The following is a 17,426-nucleotide window of genomic DNA, read 5'->3' on the forward strand; positions in this document are numbered from 1 at the left end:
TCTCCAAAAAGAACATTTAGAAGACCTCTATATAGGGTCCTTTTCTAACAGTTCTCTACTAACTTACTATCCAGAAAGCGGTTGTCTCTTCCTATGACATCGTCAGTCTAACACAGAGAGGCATCAACACACTATTTAATATTTGAATAATTATTTATTATTTATCCCCTCCAGTCTTCAAGTTATTTAAAATTAGAGCGTTTACCATAGAATTCTCATTGGGAAACAGTAGGAGGTTAGAAACCGCAGTGAATATAGGTCTGCTTCCCCAAAGCGCTCATTGCTACTGCTTACTTTTTACTATTGTCCCTAGTTTCTACATGTAATTCCAGGCAGATTAACCCAACTCCCATCTAGGAAAAGCACGCATGAATCCCCGACTACACCAATCATCACAGTCCATCCCCTGGCCATAGAATTTGCTTCAGAGATGCGAAGGTGATTAAGCTGGGTCCGTCAAAGCGAGGCATAGAGCCTCTGCTCAAACTTCTGACATAAATACTCTCTCCAACAGGGTGATATAGTTGCTGCATTCTGAAAGATGATAATTGATAACAAAAATCGAGTAATCCAGTCAAACTCCTGTCTAAGCGAAGTATCACTGCTAATAGGAAAGCGAAGTCTATGCTAACATTGCTTTATGGAGAAAATTCATTTTTTTCTATGGTGAGTTGTACTTAACCACCGGGCATTAGAGAGGAGGAGAGCTGGAAAATCAGGGTCGAAGTAAGAATTCATAGTGATTAAATCTGTCTGAATCCCAAGGAGGTTGTAACACATAAAATCAAGTACAAAGTCATCATAGCACTTCAACTAGCTTGAACATAGCACGCACGTACATAAAATGTTGGTTTCTATCATGTATCCCTGATGTTACAAGACTGGCAATAAAACACAATTTTACCAAGGATTTCAATGGAAAAAAAAAAAAAGCCACTGACCAGTTGTACTCCAAGTCTCAAAAATATCAAAGAAATATAGTCCAGGTAGAGAAAATCCAAATATTAAAATCATTCTTTGAGGAATGGCCCTTATAAATGCAGTCACTGAATATAAGAATTCAGAAAAAATTATGTAATTGAATTTACCAACTTTCTTAAAAGCACACCCGGCCAGTCTTTGCTTAAGATTCTTTCCGTTCTTCCGTCACATCTTCAGTCTCCTGTTCATCTGCACATTGAAAACAATAACCAGAGTTGTTAAGCAATCAGAAATGTGTGCATAATTAAGAAAAATTATTCAACCTCCAGAACAGTGAGTCATTTTACACACGAGACAATAGCCATTCTCATTTAATATTAATTTGAACACTCGCCACAGGCTGCATACGAAGTTTAGAAGAAAAAACAAGAGAGAAGGTGCTCACCTTCATTTAGCTTACAGCCAAGAGAGAACTTTCTAGGTCGTTTTTTTTTTTAAAGATTTTATTTATTTATTAGACAGAGAGAGACAGCCAGCGAGAGAGGGAACACAAGCAGGGGGAGTGGGAGAGGAAGAAGCAGGCTCATAGCGGAGGAGCCTGATGTGGGGCTCGATCCCATGACGCCGGGATCACGCCCTGAGCCGAAGGCAGACACTTAACTGCTGTGCCACCCAGGCGCCCCAACTTTCTAGGTTTTAAGAATTAAAATGGTTATGGATTTGGAGATGGCATCAACTTTCATTGTTGCTTCCTTTGCATTGTTTCTGGGAAGCAGGTTGAAACCCAAAGTAAATGTGGTATTCAGGGTGGATGGGCATTGCTCATCGGCCATTTCTTCACTGTGCGAGGAAAGAAATGTGACACTAACAGAAATGACATGGAAAGATTCCCCCAGCCTTCATGAGAAGGTTACCAGAAAAGGCAGAAGAGATAAGAGAACCAACTAAAAGAAGACAATACAATTGAATCCAGAAACCAGAAAAACTGAAGCCCTCATCCATCACTGGTGGGAATGTAAAATGGTGCAACCACTTCAGAAAACAGTCCAGCAGGTCCTCAAAAAGTTACCATAGACCCGATAATTCTGCTCCTACGTATATGCCAAAGGGAAATGAAAACATACATCCACCCAAAAATCTGTAGGCCAGTTTTTTTTTTTTTTTTCATTTTATTCATTTGGGACACCTGGGTGGCTCAGTCGGTGAAGCGTCTGCCTTCAGCTCAGGTCATAATCCCGGGGTCCTTGGATCTAGTCCCGCATCGGGCTCCCCTGCTCAGCGGGGAGCCTGCTTCTCCCTCTGCCCGCCGCTCCCCCTGCTTGTGCTAGGTCTCTCACTCTTTCTTTGTCAAATACATGAACAAAATCTACTTTAATTTTTTTTAAAAAAAGATTTTATTTGTCAGAGAGAGAGCGCGAGAGCACAATCAGGGGCAGCAGCAGGTGGAGGAAGAAGCAGACTCCCCGCTGAGCAGAGAGCCCCATGCAGGACTCAATCCCAGGACCTTGAGATCATGACCTGAGCCAAAGGCAGAGGCTTAACCGACTGAGCCACCCAGGCACCCTGGAGGCCAGTTTTCATAGCAGCATTACATACAACAGCTAAAAAGTAGAAACGACCCAAATGTCCACCCACTGACGAATGGATAAAGAAAACGTGGGATAGCCATACAAGAGATTACCATTCCACATAAAAAAGAACGGAGTACAGACACCTGCTACAACATGGGTGAACCTGGGGAACATTTTGCTACATGTAAGAAGTCAGACACAAAAGGTCACATATTGTTATGATTCTGTTTAGATGAAATGTCCAAACTAGGCAAATTCACGGAGACAGAAAGCAGATTACTGGTTGCCTAAGGCTGGGGGCGTTGGGGGAACATGGGAAGTCACTACAAACAGCGTTTGTTTTGGGGGTGAGGAAAATGTTGTCAAATTGAGAGTGGTGATGGATGCACAATTCTGTGGCTATAAAAACCACTACATTGTAAAGTGCTGCTGGAGAGTGGCCAAAAAATGGTTTGTCCACATTCTAATCCCTCGAGTCTGTGAACGTTACCTTACTTGGGAAAAGGGTCTTTGCACACGTTAACTGTTAAGGGTCTTGACATGAGATGATCCTGGACTAATGCAGGTGGGCTGTAGGCTCAGTAACAAACATCCTTACAAGAGAAAAAGAAGAGGCAGACTGGAGACACACACACAGAGAAAAAGACAATGTGACAACAGAAGCAGAGATTGGCATGATGTGGCCCCAAAGCGAGAAAGCCAAAGAATGTCAAAAGCCTGAGACACGGGAAGAAGCAAGGAGGCATTTTTCCCCAGAGCCTCCAGGCAGAGTATGGCCTTGCTGACTCTTAAATTTCAGACCTCAGGCCTCCAGATCCTTGAGACAGTAAATTTCCGTTGTGATCATTTGTTGTGGTACCATAAGAAACAAACACCGGTATAAAAAATATATGTCAATAATGCTGTTATTTTTAAAAATCACCCTAATCATTAATGACAAATGATGTGGAGTCTCAGAGAGTGAACTGAGAAATGTTCTGATATTTTCAACACATGGATGAAAACTATTGCAGGGATAAAGGAGGGCTAGAGGAGCAGCAGACCCCAATATCCCACACGCGAGAGTAGGAACAATAAGAGCGGCCCAGGCCTTCCCAGGTACTCTCTCTTCTATCTGGAGCGTTGCTCTTCTTGCCCACCCAGTACATGGCCCTCACCCTTGGAGACGCAACTTGAATGTCACTTCCCCACCTCCCCAGTGTTCGTCACTCCCTCTGTAGTGTGCTTTTGTGTCTTTTGTGCTGAAGCTCTTACTACTCTTGTCTCGCCGCTGCTGTGAGTATCTGCTTAAGGGCCTGTCTTCATCAACAGACGATGAAATAATTCAGAGTTGGGATTGTGTCCTATTCCTTATATCCTAGAACAATGCCCTTAATGAATGAATACTGATGTCCAGAGCCCCCCCAGAAATACACTTAATTCATCTGGGATGGAACAAAGGCATTCACCTGTTTTTAAATCTCACCAAGTGATTCTAATACGTTGCCAGTGTAAGAAGCATTGCCTAAGGGATGGACTTAGTATAGCTTAATGTGCCAGACAGATCTGCAGCCGAGGCCAAGTAGAGAGACCTGGAATCAAAAGTATACGGAGCACAGATGATCGCATACTGGTTATCTGTGTCTCCGAATATCAACCATGAAAGAGTTGAGAACTCAAGTTAGGGCTGCTTGCTCTTGGTGACTAAAGGGAAGGTTACCCAAAAGCAGGACAGGAGGAAAGTTTAGAGAGATAAGACAATCTGGAGAAGGTAGTATCTTCATTAAAATTAAATTTAAGAAGAAAAAGTAGGGATTGGGCAGATGGAAAAGAAGATAATTTCTGACATTATTTTCACCACCATATGGATAATCCTGCAGTAGAGTGACCCGTAAACCATCTAGTCCAGGGCTTCTCGCACAAATCACCTGCTGGGGCATCTTGTTAAAATGCAGACTCTGAGACAGTGGGCCTGGAGCAGGGCCTGGGACTCTGCATTTCTAATAAGCTCCCAGGACTGCTGGTCCACAGACCTAGTCCACAGTTAGGTTCTTAACTATGTCATTTTACCCAATTTGAATGAAGCAATGGAATCGCAAGTTCTTATTAACTGATACAAGGATAATATGTTACAATTAAATACCAAAACTCTCCAACATGCCGTTGGTGACACTATTAAACAAAATGATAAGGTGATATTTTATGAGTAGATGAGGAAAATAATCAGCGACACATATGTACATGAAAAGCCCACCTCAAACCAAGAATGAAAGCAAGCATGAAAGAAAATTAGTTGAAGGTAACTTATAAAGATAAATTCATTGAATATAAACTTACTAAAGTTTTCTATCAAAAGGTAATGAACACTGGAAATTTCTCAAATAGCAACTCTGATATTTTGATCAAATAAATTTTGGGGAGTTGATTAAGTTACTAAGAACATCTCAAAAGCGATGAGTAGCCTTGAAAAAGAATTTAACAAATAATAACCAGGAGGCCTGAAGGCACACACAGTTTGAGAGAAAGAGAACTCCATCAAAGCAATGATGAGTTAAAGATTTCCCTAAGAGCAAGCCAACATATTTTTTAATGGAAAAAAAAAAAGTTAGCTAATGGTGTTACTATTTTAGAATCTCAGCGCTCCACTACAAACCAGAAAGCCTGTTTTACAAAAAGAAAACTTTCTCAAAACAATCTAGTGCCTTCGAAACTGTTCAGGTAGTCCGAGTAAGGCCATACGCTAACACACCCTTCCCAACTGCAACGTCCTTCGCAAAAGTCAATCCAACTACAACCGCCTGGAGTTAAGTACGCTCAAAAGTTACAGTCCGTGGTGAATCCCTGTATTGTACACCTGAAACTAATTTAACACCGTATGTGAACTACCCTGGAATTAAAATAAATTTTAACAATAAGTAAACAGTCACAATCAAATAAACCTCCCAGTGGGCAGGACTCAACGTGAAGTATCTTCAGACTGTACGGTTGTCATTGTTGGTCAACTTGTTCTGAGGACCCAGTGGAATAACATAGTTAGCTCTCTTACATCGATACTGAAATTCATATTTCTCAAATATGTATAGCGAAATCTTGTAGCTTGCATTAGTGTGACAGACTGAATGCTCCACACCAGGGACAGTGATTCCGCAAGTCAAGCCAGGACCTTGGACACAGGTATAAAACAAACAAGCAAAAAATACCCCAGATGATCCGGACGCTCTGTGGGTTGGAAGAGTGCTTCTCGAACCTCGCAGTAGGGGTCGTTGGGGGGGCTTATTAAAGTGGGAATTAGGGGTCGGTGGGTTTTCTAATAAGCCCCCAGTAACTGGGCCACACTCGAAGCAGCAAAGGCTTATAACGTGGAATGGAAATCACATGGCTCCAAAGGGCCAGGCACATCAAGCAGAGAGGGACAGATGGAGGGGGCCCCGTCCCCCTGGAGGTACATGCCTCCTCGAAAGGGAATGTCTGCTACTCAGCTCTCCTCACTGGTGGAAGGACCTGCTGATTTGTCAGAGAAGTCAGAGGTCCAGGCTTTTAGGGGAAGTCTCCTGATTCAGTGTTAAATACAGTAGTTCCGGGGCGCCTGGGTGGCGCAGCGGTTAAGCGTCTGCCTTCGGCTCAGGGCGTGATCCCGGCGTTATGGGGTCAAGCCCCACATCGGGCTCCTCTGCTATGAGCCTGCTTCTTCCTCTCCCACTCCCCCTGCTTGTGTTCCCTCTCTCGCTGGCTGTCTCTCTCTCTGTCAAATAAATAAATAAAATCTTTAAAAAAAAATACAGTAGTTCCTCTTATCCACAAGGAATATGTTCCAAGACCCCCAGTGGATGCCTGAGACCATGGACAGTACCAAACCCCAGAGACACTAGGATTTTTCCTAGACATACATACCTCTGACAACGTTTCGCTTATAAATTAGGCGCAGTAAAAAGATTAAAAGCAATACTAATAGAATGCAATTATAACTTACTGTACTAAAAGCTACGTGAACATGGTCTCTCTCAAAATGCCTTGTACTGTACTCGCCTTCTCGCTGTGATGATGTGAGGTGATAAAATGCTTACGTGATGGGATGAAGGCGAATGACATGCGCACTGTGACCTGCTTCTGGAAGGCTGCTGACCACAGGCAGCTGAAACCACAGATAAAGAGGGACTACTACTATCCCACGTAAGACGACCAAGTCCAGCCACTGACATAATCATCTTATGTGGACTTTCTCGTTTGATCCTTATTGAAGGATTAAAACCATCTGATCTTACAGATAGGAAGCCGAGGTGTAGAGGAGAGAGATTAAGTAACTTGCCTAAAATCACTGCTGATAACAGAGCAAGGATTCAAAGCCGGATCTGCCTCACCCAGAGCCCACGCTCCCAACCACCGGGCCAGATCCTGCTGGTGGGTGGGCACACCCAACCTTCCTCTGCTCCTCTAGGTTCCAGTTTGGGGTCCTGCTACTTACCCAGACTACTGCAAGCTTTAAGTAAGTAATTTGCCCCCTGGGTTTCTGCTCTCAGTTTCAATTTACAGTGACCAATCATCCCAGTTTGCCAGAGACTAAGGGTTTCCAAGGACAAGAAACATTTGGTGGTGAAACCAGGACACTCCTGAGCCAACCAAGACAGTTAGTAGCTCTAGTTTTCATTTAAGGTTGTTATTTTTAAAACAAACGTATCTGACTCATTCGTTATAGAAATTTTTAAGAGTACCATTCATTATATGGGTCCTATGGGAAATCCCACTTTGTTTCCCTCGAAGAGTTAGTATAGCTCTGACCCCTTTCTTTACTACATGACAGACTTGGTGTTCCTTTTGTCCTATTCTACTGTTGGTTTTGTTATTCGTATTTTCCTCTTTACTATACAAACTTCCGTTGATAAGTAGCTCAAATGCTTAGTGGGAAAAAAAGAATACCATACGTGCAGAGATGCCTTTCTGTCGGGATTCTCTGGAAAGCAATTCAACATAAGATAACTTGATTAAATACTAGAATAACCACCGACCTGAAGGGCTTTCTCTCTGAAGTGCCAGCGTACTCAGGGGTGTCTCAGAGGTGAAGTGATGGCAAAGAACGCTTACTCCCTGCTCTCCTCGCACTTGAACGTGGAGAAACTTACGGTGGGGAAGCATCCGCCCTCGTTCCGTTCTGCACCACAGTCTGCCAGGGAGAAGAGCCAGTTCCCTGATCACTGAGTTCGGGGGAGGAAAAGGCACGCTCAGCTCAGCCCCTTCCTCCACGGGACTCAGCACGCCAGCCCGCCCCGCCAAGGGCGCTTGGTGGCTCCTCCACGCGAGTGGTTCCACATGGACAGGTCTCCACAGGTGAGGCTCGAGGCTTTTCACCTCCGCCAGGGGCAGGGTGTGTCGGTTCACTCGGAGGACGCAGCATTAGGAAGACCATTCAGCTGCCTACCCAGGTGACAACAAGCCCCTACATTTCATCAGCAATGAAGCCAACCTCCTTGCTCTGCATTCATCAGAATCTATCTTCAAATGGGTTCTGATCCGGGCACCAATAGAGAAGACAATATTTACCAATCCCCTAAAGCCCCAAGGGTGGGTGAGAACAACAATGAATTTATTGGACCTTTTTTAAAAAGATTTTATTTATTTGAGAGAGAGCACAAGCGGGGTAGGAGGGGAGAGGCAGAGGGAGAAGCAGACTCCCCTCTAAGCGGGAGCCCAACTCAGGGCTCGACCCCAGGACCCCCTCGATCCTGAAGGCAGACACTTAATCGACTGAACCACCCAGGCATCCCTGAATTTACTGGACCTTGTATCCAAAAAGTCAAATATCAGTAGGTACCGCTAAGCCTAAAGCACAAACAAGAAAAATGCAACTTTTAATACAGCTGTGGGGCAGATCCTTATCTTTCACTGTCACAGTTAAAACGGGCCCTCAGTATCACTCAGCTGGGTTCTCTTTGAAGTTTTATCTGACTTTGCCTTTTAGAAGAATTTTAATACTTGTAACAGACTTCAGTTCCTCAAGAAAAACAAAAGATTATATCAGTAATATTGGCCATTAAAAGAGAAAATGATAACTGGCTTTTCTTAGTTCATTCCCATCTATAGACACCGACTCTGAAATCACATTCACATGTGACTATTTCCTAAGGAAGACCTGAACACACTGCAGCTCCTCGTCCAAGCGACGTCCGTAAAGCGCTTTGTGCCGAGGAAGCTGGCTTGGCATTCGGTTCTGGTGTTCACTTTCGTAGAAAGCACATAGCTACCATTTAGTATTCAGAATAAAACTGATCAGCAAAATATTTTAATCGAAAACACTGAGGTTAGTAAAATCAAAAACTCCAACCTCAGATCCACTAACATTCACTCAAAATGATAATGTGGAACCTATTCCTTGAAGTTTATTAAATAATAAACGGAAAATAAAATACGGTTCACATATTCACCTCTCTGCCATCTTAATCATCCATACTCACAGGGGTTGTTACAATCATTCATTAGGATTATCTGGTGCCTTCAGAGGCACGTTCTATGAAGTTATAGGTAAGCCACCGCAGCTTCTTTCCACCAAGTCACATTAAGTTCTAGTTCATTCCATCTTGTCGTGTTCTACTCGGAAACAGATATACATCAGTGTGACTCAAGTTCACACAGAAGCAAAGTCATATTTTGGCAAAGTACTGTTCTCAACCCCCTTGCACACAGACTCCACGGGGATGAGATCGTGTATGCAACAAATCACCACATCCGTATTTGGTAAGTTTGCCTGTTAAGGCAGACAAGGAGGACATGCAGATACTTTCTCTAAGAAAAACCCTTTATCCGAATAGAAAGAAAATACACCGTGATCTTAGAGCAGAACAAAGTTTTCATAGCTTATGTATTAAATGCAGATCTTTAGTGGGGAAAGGCAGAACGCACCCATCTAATTGAATTGCATGTTGTAAAAATGAACTCTCTGCTGGATACAAACTTCATAGCTTGTAAAATTTCATTAAAAAAAGAAAAAAGTTCCAAATCTTTATATAGCATGTGAGGCTTGCACAACTCTTAAGCAATACCATCTGCTTTCATTCATAATGTGAAGAATAAATGTGAAACCACATTTTCAGCATATTATTCTAAAACTGGGCAATTTAAATTTTCATTTATTAAACAGGCACTTCCTTTAAGGCAGCACTTTGGACATCAAAGGAGATGTTACAATAAATCAAAAGATAGGATCTTTGTCCTCAAAAAAAGCACACAATTTTAAGGAAGAGAAGGTGTGTGTGTGCCTAACAACTTCAAGACAGTGTGTGTGAAATGATCTGATAGGGGACCAATGTTCTTGGACATTCAGAGGAGAAATCAAACCTTTTGAAAAGGGGAGAAGGGAAGGTTACACTCAGAGAATGGGGTTGGCAACCAACTGCCGTTGAAGGGGTACCTGTACGTTCTTCAGAAGAAAGGGGTAGGGGCTATCCAGGGGCAGAGGAAAGCCCTGAAAATCCCGAGACCAGATTAGCCATAACCAGAATAACAGGTAGAGGACTAGTTAGAGACTGATGAGGAAGAGATGGAAGTCAGATTGTGGAGGCCTGGGCCAGCCAGGGAAAGAATCTGGATCCCATTCAGTAGGCGCTGGAGAGCTACAGAAGTTTTCTGAGCTGCAAAGTGTGGTTATCAAAGCTGGACTGTGGAGGGCTTAGTTCGGTGGTCAACGATGGCTGGAGGTGGGGAGAAACCAGAGGTGGGGAGGATGGATCCGAGGGTTATCGCAGCGGTCCAGCTGAGGCAGCAGGAAGAGAAGGGGAGGGAGGGGCACAGGGGACGCTGCGGGAGCGAACAAACAATACTAAAGGTCGAAGGCGGGGAGCGAACGAGACAGGAGATTCAATGATGACTCAGATTTTGAGCCCAGGTGATGGAGGAAACAGAAGGGAAAGACGAAAATCTGAGTTAAAAGGAAAGATGAGGAAATCAGTTTGAGGCCATAACCACACAGGGCTGTCTGGCAGGCAGTGAGAAATACGGGGCTGAGGAGTTAGTTCGGAATTAGCAGAGTCTAGATTTAATAGGTAGTATGGAGGTAATAAAAGATCGATATAGATTTAATAGACAATATATAAAGTAATCAATAGACTAATCCATAGAGACATCTACGTTAGAGGAAAAGTTGAGTCTATGTAAATAGACTTCTAACATAGATAAATAATCGAATATTTGTTTATGTCAAGAACTGTCGATAGTATTTATAACCTGTACCATTGTAAAAAGCAACACTGGATCAAGACAAAATACCTGAGTATATACAAGTAGCTGGGACAGGAAGTCTATGTAGAAGCTAATAAAACCACTAATAAAATGCATTTCACATTTACAAATTCATTCCCTGGAATAAATTGCCATCACTGAAATGGGGAAGTTAAAAGACTAAGCAAATCTATTCAAATTATTTGCATCTGTTCAAACCAATTTGTCTTTTATTACGAAATCATCACTGTTTTCTGTATAACCATCAAGACTATGTATTCATTACCGTTAGGAATAATGGATCTCATTAGAGTACAAATCTCAAACTTGGTGTCCCACAAACACGGATAAGTGTTATGTTGCCTGCTATTGACACCACCTGTGATTTACAAACCTAATTCCTATCCTTCTGTACCTGAAACTATAACATCTTTATATTGAGATGCCAAGTAATAATTATTCACCAATATACACATTCTCCAAGCCTCACCTGTTTCTGGTTTCTCTGGAGGGCTGACTTTCAGACATTGGTCTTCGGATGAAAGGCTCACACTGATGCCATACAGTGGATCATCCAAGAAAGAAGGCCTTTTCAGTCTTCCAATGCCAAGAGTCTTCGACATAAAGTAGTCTTTTGTGTCAGTAATAACCTCGTCCTCAGAAAATTGGAGGCATTTCAAATTCTCCGCTTCGATGACAAGAGCCTGGGACGTGTAATGCCCAGTCAAGGCTTTGGTGAGATAGTAGCCTGTGTGTGTTTCACATTCCTCATTCTCAGGCATATCTGCATCTTTCACCTCTGTGCTTTTGACCTTTGTTTCTAATCCATTTAGGAGCTCAGAGAGGATAGATCTGGAAAGATGGGGGACCTCAGGTGTTATATCCTCAATGTCTTCCTTTTCTCTTTCTGAAGGAAGTCTACTCATGGACTTTTGGTTGAGTGTGCATTCATCCAGAAGACACCTTAACTGTTCCTCAGAGAGAAGTGATGTTGAGTCTAACTGATGAAACAAACCAAATGTTTTCATTGTCAATTGATCAAGTACACACATTTATTTTTGATAAGTTCCAGTAATGCAATATAAATGCAAGCGCCAGGAAATCCCTTACACAAAACACCCAAATAGCAAAATCATTCATTTTAAAGGATCCAGAATTTCAGAAGAAATGCACGGCATCCCTAGAGAATAGCTTTAGACTCCATCATGCCTACCAAAATCCAGGGGAAATTCCCTCAGTCCTGATGGAAATAAGTTACTGCTCCAAATTAACCACTAACTCTCTCTACAGGGAGAAGTAACTTGAAATGGAGATATTATAAAAGCATTTTCAATTTCATAAGTTTGGGGACATCAAGCAGGGCAAACCGCCCAGTGATAAACAGCTAGAAATCCTGCCATAGTCTCCCGTAGGTGTTTCTCTCTTTTCCACCACTCCTCAGGGCGAACCCCCATCACCTCCAATTTCTTAAAAATCTGGGAAAAAAAAAACAAAACAAAAAACAAAACCTCAGGCAAGCAAGTCAGCCTACACCTGCCCCTGGGGATTTACCACTCCTGTCTGTCCACAACTTTCAGTGGACAATACGACTGAAGCCGGAAAAGGAAGGGCAAAGGGGCGGTACATCCGGAGATGTGTAGTTGCTTCAACACTACAGGTCTAGACAGAGGTCGGGGCATTCCAATAACAGTGCATTCTGGGAGGAAGACTTGATCACAGACATTTAATCTCTGCTTGTAAAGGCTATCAGGGCTGAGCATTTCAACCAAGATCCTAAGGACTCAAAAACATTTTCTTCTAATGATGTTCTCAGGAAATAAAATAAATCAAATGAAAGTATAGAGCTATGTTCCACAAGAATTCAACTGAATTCTTGAATTGCATCAATCTCAAAAGGAATGGAATTAAACTATATTGAAAAACACTGAAAATAATTTCTCCTTCTGTAAAGAATCAGCGCCATTCCTGATTTATGTAGTGGATTATCTAGGAAAACACTAATCCTCCTTTACAGGGGCATACCTCATCTAAGAACAAAAAGTCCCCTAAGAAAACCTAATCATGAATTACAATGGCCTTAATTTCTACTTCAGTAAAGTAAAACAATGCTATTGCCCTACTTAGTAGGACCCAGTCAGAATTCACCAAATATTCTGCATGTATAAAGTATCAGGGAGAGATGGTGTTATTGGAACTAGTATAGTTAATTCCCTATTTGTGTAATGTTTCTAATGCAGCTAACAAAAAATAGTATGTAAAACAAATTTTTAAAATATATTTTATGTTGTAAAATTATATTTAACTTCCATATATTAAAAACTAGTTTTCATAGTGGCAACTGCTATTACGAGTTTGAGAGTAACAAGAAATTGGGAATATACATATATATATTTTAGAAATTGGGAATATACTCTTAATAATTATCTAGGATCCAAAATTTAGGTAATTCACCCTAAGGTTAATTTACACATCAAAAAATTGGAGTCGACTTACATATTAGCAAATCCTACTTTTAATCACCAGACGTTTCAGGCATCCAGATGTGGTATTTTATAAATTATTAAGAGAATTCCCTTCGAAAACCTAGTTAACTATAAAATGAAGGCAGTCCTTGTATGGTAGTAGATATTTAAAACACACTGTCAAAATCTGCTTATATGAAACTGTTACATAAAATTGCTTCTAATGAGTAGACAATTCCCTGAGATTTAGAAAGGGCCCATTGAGTGTCATCTTCACAAAACATCTTCACCAAAGGCTTATCATATGAAATTTCCAGACACTAGAAAAAAAATCACTTTAAACTGGAGAAGGAGGATGACAGATTAAGCAAGGAGGTCTGGGGGAGGGGGCGGAGAGGGAGAGGAGGTGGAAGACTGGTAATTTACCTGATATATTTGACCACTTCCACAAATAATATTGATAAAATAGATGCTTGGTAGTTCTGATACTCTATTTGGCTAGAGGCACAGAAAATTAAGTAAAAGGGAAAACATAGCAATTATAGACTCTGGGGAAAACGAAAAGCTATATAAAAAGAAAGGAGAGGTAGTGTTTCAGATAGGTAACACAGAATATTAAGCAAAAGAAAATGAGATAATTATTAACCTTAAGACAAATAAAAAGTTGCACAAGAAAGGATACCATAGGGGGCGCCTGGGTGGCTCAGTCAGTTGAGCGTCTGACTCTTGGCTTTTGGTTCAGGTCATGATCTCAGGGGTTGTAGGATAGAGCCCTGGGTCGGGCTCAAGCACTGGGCGTGGAGCCTGCTTGAGATTCTCTCTCTCCCTCTTCCTCTGCCCCTCCCCGCACAGCCTCTTAAAAAAAAATGATACCATAAGATTCTACTTGCTTTTGCTGTAAGTAATATTTACATGGTCATCATAATATAAATAGTGATGATGGAGGTAACCAAAAATTATGATTTGACTATTTTGGGGAAAATAGGGATGTTTAGAATTAAAGTTAAATCCATTACAGGAAGCCAACATACAACTGAATAATAATACAATACTATTGGGGCGCCTGGGTGGCACAGCAGTTAAGCGTCTGCCTTCGGCTCAGGGCGTGATCCCGGCGTTCTGGGATTGAGCCCCACATCAGGCTCCTCTGCTATGAGCCTGCTTCTTCCTCTCCCACTCCCCCTGCTTGTGTTCCCTCTCTCGCTGGCTGTCTCTATCTCTGTCGAATAAATAAATAAAATCTTTAACAACAACAACAAAAATAATACAATACTATTGTATTATTGATATAAAATTTTATATTATTGTAAATTGATATAAAACTGATCAATTGAGATAGCAAGTTATTAAACAATATGGAGGTAAGCGGTTGGGAAATACCTAAAGGAATTAAAAATGCTTGACTCTGGAGAGCAAAACTAAGGGGTGGGGAAGGATGGGTCAAGGAGCTACCCTTTCTGTTTAAAACCTTTTGACACGACTTTTTCTTTATTTTATAACTATAACAAAGGTTAAAATTAACTTAAAATATAAAAAATAAAAATAACAAGTGTATTTAAGTTTTTAAATAAAAATTAATTCAAAAATCAAAATCTGAAATATTAAGACGAAATTTCTAACCAATTGTATCTTTGGGCATCAGAGGCAAATTGAGGTTTCATGGAACCTGAAATTTACAATCTTGCAGCAGGAAGAGGATACTTCTTTAAGAAAAAGAATACAAAACGGCAAGTAGGAAATAGGTCCAAAAGCAAGTTTCTTTTTCTTAGAATGTGAGAAAGATCACAATAAATACTGGAATCTTGGAAAGTCAAATCCATCTCTTCCATTATCTCTTTAGGTCATTTACCAGAAGTGTTTATATAGAAATGTTTCCTGATTACAACCTAGCTTCCTCTCCCCACTCGAGCCTCGTACAAGTGAGAGGTCCTAAAGCTTAAGCTTCGCTGGCTTCACGGTAAATCTGCTTCTGGGCGCTCCAGCATAAAACACAGCACATCTGCGTCTGTGTGTACATAGAAAGAAGCTCAACTACAATCACCCTGATCCTTGGGGGAAGCAGCCTGATGGGAAAGAAAACACAGAAGATTAGAGCTTGGGCTCTGGTCCAAGCTTGGCCACCCTGATGTATGTCACCCAAGGGACCCATCTCCTTCGGTGCTGAAAGGAGGCATTGAAGAAGATGGTCTCTAAAGTAACCTCTAGCCCTAAAATTGATTTTTATGAATAACCACTTTCATAATAAAAATACAAGAAAGAATAAACTTTCTATTAACATTAGAGTATCACCTTGATAGAATTTATGAAAGCAAAACAATAACAAAAAGGGAACTTTTATTTCCTTAACTTCTTCACAGTACCAATTCTGAACTCAAAGAATAACCGAAAATTCCCTGGTCTCAAGACTCTAAGTAAAAGTGAACCAACCGTATTAAACCTTCAAATTAAGTTCATTTGATCACAGTGTTTTCTGGGTGGCAACGCAGATCAGAACCTTCCCCATGAGCGATCTTTCTCATCTTTGGATTCCCTGCAGAGACTTGCCCACGGTATAAACTCAAGAACTTGCTGTTGGGGGAGTCAAGTGAATTAAGGTTGCTGAGTGGTTTGCGACAGCTCTGTGCTGCATTAGTAGAAGTTATTTACACATGCTGCACTGGCCTAAACTAGGGCTCTACCCCAAACGTCCCTAACGACCTTTGATAGTTAAAGGACCATAACCCATAGCCTTCATCCAGATTGCTTTGAAACCCCTGAGCTAATGAGCTCTGTGACTGAATGACACACAGCAAGCACAGTCAAGTAACCATCTGTTCAAGTATTCACCTCAAAGTATTCATCTTTCACGCCAGTTCTAATTTTCCAGTATTTCATAAACAAGTTATTATTCATGCTATTCCTGCCTTTCATGAAATTCATCATAGTGCTTCTCAGTCTTCATTTTTCCAGACCAGAACCCAATCTATTTACTCCCCTTCTATGAAAGCCCCTCTCTTCCCATCCTCATTTTAGTAGCCCTTTTATGCACCTTCTTTCTTGTTTTAGCCAAAGCACACACATTCCAGAGTCAAAGAGCAAACAGATTGGATTTTCTCGACAGAACCAGAAGATGGAATACTTGTGGTGCTCATTTTCGTGCCTCTCGCTGGTCTTGCTGACGCACCTGGTGACGTCTTACGGACTAGTAACAGCATTTATTAGGCGCCTCCTCTGGGCCGGACACTGCTCTGTGCACGACATGTATCAGTTCCGTTCATCTTCACAACAAACCTATGAGGCAGGTACTCTCGCTATTCCCGCTTTATAGATGAAGAAAGTAAAGCACCGAGAAATCAAGTAACCTGTCCATGGTCACTAAATGGTAAACCCGGGATCCGAACCCATGGAGTCAAGGTCCAGAGCCCATGTGCCTAACTACTAGACTCCATACCCTCTCACTATAAATGAGTTCTCCCTCTACCACTCTCTAGGTATCCTTTTCCCACCGGACATGCATTTTTCTGTCCATTCCCTCATGTATGAAACCTCTTCCCTTAGAGTATCTTACCTAACTTTGCATTTTATTACCCAGACTAGTTGAGTATCTTATGCGAACTTACACAGTATCCTCTCTTTCAGGAAAAAAAAAAAAAAAAGGACAACCCCAACTCCATTCCCAGGGTGCCCACTATTTGCACTTCTCCACCCAGGTAAATAGCAATTTGGTGTAGGTGTTAAATCTGACGAGGAGTGCAGCTTGTAATTGCTGGAGACGGATCACAGACTGAATGACCTCACCTTCATCCCTGCCTCTCCTCCGATGCTATTTATCTGGAGTTTCCCCAGCCATAAAAATCTCCAGTCATTTGGGCACTGAATTTGTTGACAAGGCAATCAAGATTATGTCTCTGGTGCAGATTATCCAGAAGTCCACTATTATAAACAAGCAGAGGCAATCTTGCCCTTTGATGTAAGCTTGTCTGATGCTGGGCTTTTTGTGAGGGTTTTTTTCCCCACAAATGCAGAGTCCCTAAGGACACACCCTATACAGCCAATATGATTATCACAAGTGAGAAAAGAGTGAAAAGCCAGAATGTCCTAAATGATTAACAACCAGAGTATGGATGTAAATAGCTTTCAATGACATCAAGCCTACTTCAAAATAAGCTAGAAGAAAACAGTCTACCCTTTCCTTAACTGCCAAGATAAAAGTTTACAACTCTCTGTTGCAGCCACTGCCGGCAACACCTAAGTAGTAGTTTATTTTAGTCAAGGATTTTTAGCCATAAGGAAGAGAAATCCTTATCGC

At 41.6% G+C, this 17,426-nt stretch overlaps 1 protein-coding gene across 4 annotated transcripts in view; it reads right to left on the reverse strand.

Annotated features, from left to right (window-relative positions):
- Positions 1 to 134: 134 nt before the first annotated feature.
- Positions 135 to 17,426, reverse strand: part of FSIP1 (fibrous sheath interacting protein 1) — a 181,695-nt gene continuing 164,403 nt past the window's right edge. For 3 of the 4 annotated variants that reach the window (XM_087859175.1, XM_045816132.2, XM_045816139.2), the window contains 2 exons: positions 11,167 to 11,677; positions 135 to 1,170 (listed from right to left, as the gene is read on the reverse strand). In XM_087859175.1, the coding sequence (XP_087715301.1) occupies positions 1,124 to 1,170; positions 11,167 to 11,677 (558 nt within the window). In that variant the 3' untranslated portion in view covers positions 135 to 1,123. The remainder of the gene's footprint in view (positions 1,171 to 11,166; positions 11,678 to 17,426) is intronic. The other variant, XM_087859176.1, reaches the window with a different exon arrangement.

The sequence above is a fragment of the Ursus americanus genome, chromosome 36 (genome assembly GCF_024610735.1).
Source record: "Ursus americanus isolate L20-20 chromosome 36, mUrsAme1.1.p, whole genome shotgun sequence".
Classification (NCBI taxonomy): Eukaryota; Metazoa; Chordata; class Mammalia; order Carnivora; family Ursidae; genus Ursus; species Ursus americanus.